Source organism: Lissotriton helveticus, chromosome 8 (genome assembly GCF_964261635.1).
Source record: "Lissotriton helveticus chromosome 8, aLisHel1.1, whole genome shotgun sequence".
NCBI lineage: Eukaryota > Metazoa > Chordata > Amphibia > Caudata > Salamandridae > Lissotriton > Lissotriton helveticus.
The window spans coordinates 315,901,544-315,913,630 of record NC_136069.1 but is presented as its reverse complement, the minus strand read 5'-3'; the positions used below and the strand labels follow the sequence as shown (position 1 = coordinate 315,913,630).

The following is a 12,087-nucleotide window of genomic DNA, read 5'->3' as shown; positions in this document are numbered from 1 at the left end:
GGTCTTTTGAATGCCAAGTTCATTTTAGAAAGCTGAACTCTGCTACCAAGTTTGTTTCTGTGACCTCAAGGAGATTCTGGATCTACAACGATGAATCCCGAATGCTTTAGATGAACTCCTAAGTTATTGGAGCATTCCTAACATAGTATTAGCTCAGTCCTTCCGGGAAAAGTAATCTCGATTTTTGGAAAGTAATGTTTAGTATACCAGTAATTCATCTTAGACAGTGATGCTAAAATATTTGGTCAACTGCTACTATAGGAACTTGAAGAATGGGCTTCCAGTAACAATATTTTACCACTATAACAGATAGGTTTCAGATAAGACTTCAAGACAAGGGACAACATTTTGGCTATTAACCTATTGGCACATATGGCCATCAAACAAGGAACAGCTCTATAAACGTGCTATTTGGATTTTAGTGTTGCTTTTGACAGGGTGTATAGAGTGACGCTTTGACTGAAATTATCCTCTTGGGGCATCCCATTATCATTGTGTAATATGCACCATATAGAGACATGGGTAAGGATGAAGATTTGTTCAGGTCACATAGAGACTGGAAAAATCTATACCAAGAGAGGTCTGAAGCAGGGCAGTGTACTTGCACCCTTACTATTTAACTTCTACACAGCAGATCTAGCTCCAACTTTGAAGAAGGGAAGAATATTCTCATCCAAATGAATCTCCAGTCACATCCCTGTCATTCAATATGCCGACGATACAGTGCTCTTAATTTATACTCCAGTTGGATTACAAAGACCCTTGACGTGTACTTACCAACATAACCAAAACATCAATCTTAAGCTGAACTCGAAAGAAACAAAATAGTACAGTTTAGCAAATCCACTGGAACCCATTTTTGGGTGATTGATGGTGAAAAGATGTTACTGACTGAAGCTTGCCTGAATCTAGGTGGGGCAGTATCAGATATAAAGCCATAAAAGTCAACTATGTGCTATTTGAGATCAAGCAAGGTTTTCGCAGCACAAACTGTGAAAACTGCACTACAACTTGCTCTTCAATTTCAGGACTTTTTAGAGCAAAGCCGATTTGTGCACTCACCAATGATTCATCAACATATAGGGCTAAGTTAAACTTTTTTATAGAAAAAATATTTTCCACTGCTATCTGTGCAGTCTATAGTCTTCCACAGGGCTTGTCCAACAGACTAGAATTTGGCCTGTTGAATCTTGGCTCTTTGGTAGATCTTCTGGCTCTGCACTACAGTTAGGCTGAAGAACTCTGAAGTAGGAATCCCAAAAACATCTAAGCTGGTGTGAATTAAGCGAGCAGGTACATTTATATATTCAATTAATATATCTCCAGGGAATTGCCAATTTACACAGAATAGTCAATGTAATGGATCTTTTAGAGAAATGACAAAGTAACCTACAATACAGTCCATTTAAGATTATTGCTAGAAAATCTACAACCGTGATATTATATCAATTTACACTTCACCTGCCGCTCAGTCCTACATGGGAATGAAATTGAAACGCTCTTGAAGAACCAAGATCATGAGGCTTAGGTTTCTCCTGGTCCCACCCGCATCACGGAAACATAGCTTACAGGTATTAAGGTCGAAGAATTGCAATTGCTGTGGAGGATGTGGCTTTGTTCTGAGTCACTGGAGCACATCATTTGCATATGCCCAAAGTTACTTAACTTACATAGAACAGGTATCTGTCCCGGTTTTATTAGACTGGGCATACATACAATCAAAACTGCAGTAGCAAAGAGTCTGCAGGGCACTGACAGCCAATTAACATGTCGATTAGTCAAATTCATGTATACGGCAGACAAGGATCTGGATAAATGTGACAACAGGCTGCACTCTGTACACCCTTTGGCAAGTCTATTTAAGTGAACAACAAGTCAAGTTTTAGCAGACCTTGCTTTCCATAAAAAAACCTTAGTTTGCTCTTAACTCAAAGTCTGCTCATGTACATTTTTGTTTTATTCCATCTATTGAAAGTGCGTTTACTGCACGATCATAAAGGGGATAGGTCTAATTGATTCATATTTGCATTATCAGAAGCAAATGCTTAATCAAGTTTAGAAATGGGTATTTATTTCCATATCATGAATTTTCATGGTGTATTGTAATGTAAGAACTGCTTCATCAGCCATGTTGGTGACAGGATGTCCTAAGTCCAACGATGGTGTGGGTGCATTGGAAAGTTTATGGTTGGATAATTAGGAGGTTTTTAAAGTCTCTCGTGTCTTGATTGCACGTTTATCAGGTTACCTAAAAATTGTATTCATTCAGTGGGCTGTTGCTTTTTTAATGGCTGGTTTGTTTTATATAACAGTATTTGCAGAATTAATTAATGAGGTGGGAATTTTATAATGTTGGTCTTAATGTGATTTTGTAATGATTTTCATTAATCGAACAAATAAAGTATTGCTTACTTTGTTTAAAGCAACAAGTGCTACATTCTTTGAGCATTCCACGCTTAAAGAAGAGAATTTTAGGTACATCAGTAACACACGTTCTACAGCAGATTGGCACAACCGTATCAATGTATAAATAATAGATCAGTAGTAAGACTTTTCAGAATAGTTCAAACTTGCAGAAAGATACAATGTTAAGAACTGGAGGTGCTGATTTAGAGTTTGACGGAAACGGTACACTGTTGTAAAGGCGACAGAGAATCCTCTCTGTGAAACTAAAGGTTCACCCGCCTGATTTACAGATGGGCAGACCTTTAATAAGTCAGTGAAGGAGACAACTCCCATTGTTTTAGGGAAGCAAAAATACAACTAAACTGAATAAAACTCTAGTTCGGCACTTTTTACACTCTTCGTCCCAATGAGAAACTCCTTCTCCGATCAAAAGTTCCAAATGTAATACCTTTAAAGTAAGATTTATTTCTTTGTTTCATCCTGTAAAAATATTACAAAAAGGTTCATAAGGTGTATAAAGTGTAACCTCTTCATAGTTGGCCCTCATGATTCTTATGTGAAACACAAAAGAAAAAACATAAAAATCTAGCACTTTTCCCCAAGTTATAATTCAGAGATTTATTTGAATCATTTGCAAGTGTTACTTAGAAAAGGATATTAATATGTCATGTTTATGCAACGTTTCATAATAGATGTTACATTGGTCTCTCTCTAATTCCTTGTAAGATAGCCAGTGTACAAATATACTATGTTAAGTTTACGTGTGGGCCTAGGAACAGGTTCTTCTCGTTTGAGAAAGTCTCCAAGTGATTCTTTTTGGTTCTCTGCACGAACCACAGGCCCTCTTCTGCAGCGATCTGTCTCCCTGATCCCTAGCCACATGCTGTAAAGAAAATTACTGCAAAACAGGTGCAGATGTTTCTTCTGAACAGATCTCTAAAACATTGCTGACATCACATCTGCAGAGGAAGTACATTCGCTCTGATGTCACTAAGAGGCGTGACGGGTGAAGATGAGTATATGGTAGACTATACAAGCTCTCCACGCTTAGGATGTTAGAATAATTGAAAGCCACTTATCAGAGAGGAAAGAGGAAAGACACAGAATGAAAGTTGAAGACCCAGCCTTGTTTTTAATCCTATGGGGATTAGCTACTGTATGAGACAAGCAGTCAGAAGAGTGAATACTCAGTGTCATTGAGTGGTATGCATACTTTTACAATATCATGGGCACAAAATAGATTGTCACCTTTAATACATTAGGGTTGCTGGATATTTTTGTTCGCCATTGGTGGATCCATGCACCAAATATATTCACCTGCATGAATACATACCACAGGGCCATAGTGGCATTTGCTAGGTAATGGTTACAGAATCTAAAGCTTCCAAACTGCCCACCTGATCTGTACATATTTCATTAAAAATAAACTCTATATAATAAATAAATATATAAAATAAATATAATGTTGCCTTTGGAATTTCTATAAATAAATTTAACTTTTTATTTTCACTAAGAGGTCTTTGCTTTAAACTCCATGGGACGAGACTCCCCCACGGAGCAGGTAACTGAAAAGTCTCTTGTTTTAGTAAGACTGCACCTTTCCATGCCTTTGCAAACGCAGCATACACTTGAGTAGACTGCCATTCGGAATCCTGATGAATTGAGTATGGCAGCTATGCCGATATAGGATGAAATACAACTGACCGAAAATGAAAAAGCGCAGCTATCTCCCAGCATGCATCAGGCCTTTCCATCATTGCTTCAGCTTGTGTTTCTCTCTTTTTCTGTCTCTGCCATCTTAAATCAAGCGAGTAGGCATAGGCTCTCCTCCTGGAGGACAAACCTTCAAGTGCAGAACAAAATCAGCATGGTCCATCCAAGCCTCCATCATACAATATGCATGCTACAAAGTTTGGCAACAGTGGAGCTGACGTGACGACACAGCTAATCATTAAGAACCCACCGCATTAAACCTTTATAGTGGTTACTTTATAAGGGCTCAAGTGAAGCAATCGTCTTTTGTCAACTTTGGCTTAAGATGTCCTTATACAGTTCCGGCACTTTTTCAGGGTCCACAGGTCTAGGTAAAAAATGTGTGAATTTTTGATGCCGCTTAGTCCTAGACCCGTCTCTGGGGGTTCCATCTTTATTTAGAGCCACGTAATAACGTCGTCCAGTGTCCATATGCTTGTAGAGATTAGATGAGTATGTGTTATACCAATTTTCTTCAAACTGCTCTCTGAAGACACATTCCTGGCTTAACTTCTCCTGCAAACACAATAGAAAAGAGACATAAATAACGATGCTCAAAAGTTGGACAGGTTTTCATTTCTATAATAAGATTTGATTTTTTTAAAGATTAGTTATGACAATAAATTGGAAACTGCTAGTTGGTGGTCATCCAGCAGTATAATTTGAAGCGCCAAAATGTTGTGAAAATGCTATCCTAAATTAGGCCCTCTGTCAAACCTTCCAATCCCTATATTTTCACAGTTGAAATTAACTTTCACATTGGAACTCAAACCTAGGTAGTCACACCCCACACATCTTAACTGCACATTTCCATGTCCAGTTTAGCTTGGAACCACAGGATTTTTGAGTAATCTATTATCAAATTGTAAGTACGCTCATTTTAAACTACCAATATTAACATAAACATTTTTAATACTCATCAATAAACTTGAAAAAATATTTCCTGCACAGTACTTGAAGATCAATAGCTCTATATTCAATGAATCGAAACAGAAGAGACTAAAACTATGGTGGATAAAATTAACTGGTAACTTTTCTGTGTCAGTTTTATTTGAACATTTGTGGTGCGAGCCTTTCAAGCAAATAATAGTAACTCATACAAAGTATTACAAAAAACATCAAATGAATTAGTCAAACATTGGTCAATTAATACCTAAGCCACCGCCATAAAAAAATGTCTAAGAATTAGAGAACTGGGAGGTCTTTTGAGTTTCAAGGTTAAAAATGGCAGAATATTAAATTGTATTCATCTGTGGGGCAAAGTTTCACATTAATGATTTTAGTGGTCTCCGTTAGTCTAGTAATTGTATATTTTCTCACCATTTAGACAATTCATGTTCCGGAGCTTTCTCTATGCACAAGCACTGTCTATATCTTGAATATTCACAGAATAGTATATCTTCATTTGCGGACTTCTTTGTTGAAAGCCAATGATCATATCCTCTGAAGCCTCAAACGTGTTCTGGATCATCTGACATAATGAATTCCAGATTTCGGCCAAAATAAATAGGTAACTACTTTTTACTAGCAGGTGCTATACCTTGAACTGAAAATAACCACTTTATACTATATGCATTTTCTTTCCTGGTAATCGTCGACACGAAGAAGTGGGTTTTGTGAAAGATGTAATGCTAGTAATTTGTTACAGGTGAAGAGAACTCTTTTTTTATATTAATTGTTTTTAATGGATTTTAAAGCATAAGCAGGTGGTAGTTGTTGGTTGACATTGACAACGGGCAATACCAAGCGTCATCTAGGTTTGTCAGTAAAGAGATCAAAGGGCTACAATGAAAAAATATCAGGTGGTTTAGCATTGTAGAGTATGCTCATTATACAGCGAGCGTCAACAACAATGTGGTGTTGTAATGCTTAAACTGGCGATATACATCTGGTGGAGGGGTTAGGTGGACGGTTCCAGAAGAGGTAGCTGGGGCTTGACCAGGATGGCTGCTAGGGGAGGCTAGGCTATTCTATGGGTCGGGGATGGCGTGTAGGTGGGCAGGCGTGGAGTGTGCAGAAGCTAAGTTGTGGGCTTCCAACTGGAGTAGTATTGCGTAAATGGCAGGAGGAGTTTGGGGCGTAATCATGAGATGGGGGTAGATCGTCGTTCCCTGTCTCTTACTGGAAGTGCATAAGTAGAGTGGCCCATTGGGGGAAAGGGGAAGTTTGCGTAAGTCGTACACCGCCTCATAACAGAGTGCGTACTCCTCCGCTATGCTCTCTTTCCGTATTGCCCCATGCCACACTACTATTGTGGAGCAGTAGGAGAATGCCAGTGGAGTGTAAGTGTGCGCTTGGCGAGAAGGAGTGCCAGTGCTGCAAATCGGGTGTGTTAACTTTAGTTGCTTTTTGCATCTAACAGACCTAAGGAGCATGCTTCCCATGAGTATATGTCCCGCAGTTCAGTGACTTCGCCAAGGGTGGCGTGTACTGAATGGCAATAGTTTTGTATGTTTGGGCAGGACCATAACATGTGCCTGAAGTCCGCATCGAGAGATCAGCACAGTGGGCATCCAATGTGTGCTTTGGAAAAATAGCGATGCAATTATGACAGAATTCGGTAGGCCCTGTGAAGAATAAAGAATTGTATATTCTTAAACAAAAAGTCGCGGAAAACCTGCTAGGAGAACTCCAGCGCTCGGTCCTTTTCCCTATCATGCAACACCCCCCCAAAGTCATCCTCCAGTTTCTGACAAAGTGCAGCTAGAGGATCGACTGTTAATTTGCGGATGTCTTTATAGAGCCAGTTTAAGAATGACTAACATTCTCATATTTTAGTAAAATATGCCAATTATTAAAACATGAGAACAGTGATACCTGCTAAAAATATGTGCATTCTGCAACCAAGACAACAAGGTAAGGCAGACCAGACATCTTAATATCAACTAAGTAGTTTAAATTTCACAATTTACTCTTTAACATGGATTAGTCTTTGACATTGTTACTGTGTGGAGAGATCACTATCACTATTGCAGTATAGCACAAACATTGTTATGTTAATGTATTTTTCTAATGCGCACAGCTACCCAGCAAGGGTTTCCCAGCGCAGACCATAACAGAGACTCAAGACATCTGAATTAGCAGTGTTGATTAAAAAGTCAAGTTTTTAATTGCTTACGAAAATTGGGGTACAGCTTCTCTTTCCGCATCACATTGGCAAAGCAAATAGGTCTTCCTCGAACTGCGATTTACAAGCCTGTTCCATTGGCTTAGAAGGGAGCTACTTTCACAACTGCAGTAGAACTAGGTATTGTGATACGAGGCAGCATCCTAGCAGCAGCAGAAAGGAGACAGTAAATCAGGGGAGAGGAGCCACTGGGCGCACTCACTTCGTGATTTGTATCTCAACAGTGCTCCAGTGCATGTCTGAGATAAAGAAAGCCATCGAGTGATAGTCAATATTAGCTACAATTTTACGATTTTTGTTTCAGGTTCACCCTTGAGAACAGACTAAAATAATTTTAATTATACCTTGCTGCACTAATAATAAAAAAATATTGCTTTGTTAACTTCAAAGTAGGTGCAAAGTAGGACAGAAAATATTAAATGTGTGATGTAACTGTACTTTTCAAATGTAAAATAGTCCTGCATGTATAGCAATGGAGCTGGAAGGATACATCTAAGGTGCCAATATTATAACAGTGAGACTAAAATAATCATGTGGGCTGATCCAAGATGTGACCGATTTTGTCTCAAACCAGTGACAGGAGCATTGTGACTTGGGAGCAGACCAATGGTACACAGCAAGTCCGTAGCAGTGCAATGTAGCAGGGAAAGCACAAAAGATTCTGCGGAAATAATGGAAGTATACATATTAGACTGAAAGCATAAATTGATCAAAATTCTGGAAACAAGTATTGCAACAAGAGAAGCACTGAAGACCGAAATAGATAAAAATGGTTATAGACATGAGCATACTTCAAGATGAGCACCACAAACTGAGCCAAGGATCTGTGGCTGAAGGCTCATGAGCAAAAGAAGTCAATGGCTGAAGGACATTGACACAAAGGTTATCTATATGTATGTGCTATATTTTAAAAATAAAAGAGGCTTATTTAGGCCAGATGAAAGGAATAATATATGTGTCAGATTATATACAGAGGGTAGAAATATTCAATAACTTACTGTGCAGAGATGGAGGCATGGCAGCCACGCATGCAGACTGCTGCTCCATTGTGGGATCACGGCTACACACTCCAATTCCCCACTGTTATAATCTCCCCTTGGTTTCCCTAGGGAGGATGATGTGTTATAATCTCCCCACTTGGTACACTCCGCCACCCCCGTTTAAGGCTGCCCTTTGGTTCACCCTTAGAAACTTCAGGTGAAGGCACTGTAGAATGTTGAGGGCTCAGTGAGACGACTTGAGCACTGGCAAGCTGAGGGTACAGTTTATGCTTACTACAAATAAAGAAGTTTCTTCTTACCTCAAGCTTGGATTATTACTACACCCACCATCCTGTGGAACAACCCCACAGAAGCAGTTAGCTCTTCATAGCCTGACGCAATCAGATACCAAGGTTAATGGCGGTGAATGGGCTTAAGACAGGCTGAAGAGGCAGACAACACGAGGGCTCAGACCCTGGCCCAAGATGGAAGTCATTGCAGAGAAGCGGTGAGAGCCATGTAATCCTGCAGTGTTCAGAGAGCAAGGCCACCGCTCATCGGACATCTGCAATCCATATTAGCAGCCCTGCGGCATCCTGGGGGCCATTCTGCCCCCTGAGAAGATTAAAGGTTTGGGACTCACTCCAAGGTCTTCAAGGGCTGGAGGCCTGTCCAGCTCATCCTGTTGCAGGTGGAACAGACGTCAAGTAAAAGGGGACAAGGAGGAAGGATCAGAGCAGTGTCAGCTGGACTTCTCCAGGACAGGAGATGAGAGCAGATGGTCTGGGGTGAGCGCCGCCTCAGGACCCTGCCATGCCTGGCTTGTGGATTGCATTGCAGGGGCCTATGGCCGTCCATGATACAGAGTGGACTTGAGACTTTAGCAGCCGACGGTGAAGAAAAAACCACTCATCACATCACTGCATTCAAAGACTGCTAATGCCCCCCTGCTCTGTGGTGAGGGGTTGGTGGTTGACTTAAACAGAACAAACCCTGAGGGACATGGTAGCCCAGGGAAGTCACAAGTAGATTGTTAATGTCGGCCATACCTTGGGGCAGAGTCAGACCTCCTGGCTGCGCATACAGAGACATGGCCCCTTGGCACAATCTCAATCCTAGGCAGAAACTGGGAGAGGGGGGGGCTGCCCTGTAAATCTAGTTTAGGTTATAAGAGACTAATTGAAATTGAAAATTGACAGGAGCATTGTGACTTGGGAGCAGACCAATGGTACACAGCAAGTCCGTAGCAGTGCAATGTAGCAGGGAAAGCACAAATGATTCTGCTTGGCGATTTTAATTTCTGGCCCAGCGATCCCGCAGAAGACCTTACTTCTAAGGATTTTACCTCACTACTGTCAAGCTTAAATTTTAATCAACACGCCCGTGCCCCTACACATACCCGGGGCCACATTCTAGACCAAATATGGACCCTTAACTTACCCACTACCAATCTGTCCATCGCTCCCTGCGTACGGTCCGACCATCATCTACTGTCCTTTTCCCTGGACCTGCGCTTGCGAAATGCCCCTCGTGGTTCTAAAACCCTATGGGCTAGAAGTTGGAATTGTGTTGATATTCCTGCGTTCTGTGATTCTTTAATTGCCACCTGCCCTGATCTTACTGATACACCTTCTCAATTCCAGCTGGCCACTTTGGACAGTTGGCTAATCCATCTTCGTGATGAAAAGGCCCCTTTGAAGAAGGTCATTATTAACCACCACCACTATGCTAACAAGTGGTTTACTCCTGCTCTGAAGGCACTTAAACTAACGGTCCGCCAAGCAGAACGGGCTTGGAGGTCGAAATACTGCCCTGTCAGTAAAATTAACTATACCACCTTACTTTCAGAGTATAAAAAAGCCATCCAAGAGGCCAAGAAAGTTTATTTCTCACAACGCATACTGACAGCAGAATGCCAGCCCCGTGAAATTTTTGCAACTGTCCACGAGTTAGCTCTATCAGACAGGCCCTCACCCACGATCACACCCTCCCAGTCATTGTGCAACTCACTGAATGAGTTTTTTATTGACAAAGTTGCACAAATAAAAGCACACATTCCTCCCCCATCAAACTCTCCTTTAGATTGTCCCTCGCCACAAAATACCCAGTGCCTCACTTACATCCCGAAGCTAACTAGTGAATCTCTTTCCCCGCTTCTTAAGCGTGTAAAATCTGGGTCTCCTTCTGACGCGTGTCCGGCCCGCATTCTGGCCCAGGTGTTCTTGGCCTGTCCTGCCCCTGCCCTCACTGTCTTAAATGATACCTTTTCTAAAGGCCTAGTCTCCACTGCATTTAAATCTGCCACTATCATCCCCATTTTAAAAAAGCCCGGGGCTGACCCTTCTTCCCTAGTTAACTACCGTCCCATATCCTTGCTCCCCTACTTGGGAAAGGTGGCTGAGGCGCATGTTTCCCAGGTGCTGAGCTCCTTTATTGAGGACAGCAATTACCTGGCCCCATGTCAAGCTGGCTTCCGACCACGACATTCAACCGAGAAGGTGGTGATCTCGGTCATGGACCAACTTAGGGAGGGACTCGACGCCAACACCCCCAAGATACTGGTCCTATTAGACTTATCCGCCGCCTTTGACACTGTGAATCATGACATTCTGTTATCACGTGTCAGGGCGGCGGGGATAGGGGGGTTAGCATTAGCATGGGTCGAGTCTTTCCTGATGGACCGTACTCAAACAGTTCATCTAGGCACCTTCTCGGCTCCTCTGCGTAATGTCAACTGTGGTGTCCCCCAGGGGTCTGCTCTCTCCCCTTTATTATTTAATCTTTATGTCTTTCCACTGGTGTTTGCTTTACAGAATATGGAGGTCACTGTATATAATTATGCAGACGATCTACAACTAATTTTTTATCTTTCTTCCCCTTCAGGAGTTGGCAGTTTCCAGTCCGTCATGCTATTTATCCGAGACTGGATGAACATCAATCAGTTAAAACTTAATCCGGATAAAACAGAACTTGTGGCGACGGGCGGGGCTGCCAACCCCTGGTCCCCCTCCTTTTGGCCCCTTTCACTTGGGCCCCCTCCTCTTCCTTCTTGTTCAGTCAAAACACTTGGGATCATGCTTAATAATCGATTAACTCTCCATTCACATATCAACTCTGTGGTTTCTTCCTGTTTCTTTACACTTCGAGTTATCCGGAAAGTTGCCAGGTTTTTCTCCACCTCCGCATTAAAACTCATCCTAATGGCCATGGTCCTGTCAAAGATTGACTACGGCAACATCATCTATAATGGAGACCCTGCTTATGCTCTGCAGCGCCTGCAGTTGGTACAGAACCAGGCTGCCCGCCTGGTTTTTGGCTTATCCAGGTCTCATCATTCGACCCCATTGCTCAGGAGCCTCCATTGGCTCCCTATAAAACAACGAGCCAGGTTCAAGTTAGGGTGTCTACCTTTTCAAGCAAGAGCGGGCACTGCCCCTGCCTTTATCAACTCGGCAATCTCTCCCTATGTTCCCTCTAGAGACCTTCGCTCCTCGAGCCTGGCCTTACTAACTACGCCCCGTTTTAAAAAGAAGCGGGCAGGGGGGCAGAAGTTTGCTGTACTTGCACCCACTTTTTGGAATGACCTCCCCCTGCCTTTAAGACTCTCCTCCTCCTACATGGAGTTTCGGCGGTCACTTAAAACGCTTCTATTCCAGCAGGCCTTTGGCACTTAGCTCTCTCCTTGTTCCCACTCAGTGACCTCACCAGCGCCATGAAACGGATTCAGTGTACGTGCGCTCTATAAGTATTTTTAAATTCAAATTCAAATAATGGAGGTATATATATTAGACTGAAAGCATAAATTGATCAAAATTCTGGAAA

The 12,087-nt window shown here is 41.9% G+C and overlaps 1 protein-coding gene across 2 annotated transcripts in view; it reads right to left on the bottom strand.

The window, feature by feature from the left end:
- Positions 1-3,514: 3,514 nt before the first annotated feature.
- FGF9 (fibroblast growth factor 9) overlaps positions 3,515-12,087 on the bottom strand; it is a 108,846-nt gene continuing 100,273 nt past the window's right edge. Inside the window, exon 3 of one of the 2 annotated variants that reach the window (XM_078657091.1) lies at positions 3,515-4,674. In XM_078657091.1, coding sequence (XP_078513217.1) covers positions 4,429-4,674 — 246 coding nt within the window. In that variant the 3' untranslated portion in view covers positions 3,515-4,428. The remainder of the gene's footprint in view (positions 4,675-12,087) is intronic. The other variant, XM_078657092.1, reaches the window with a different exon arrangement.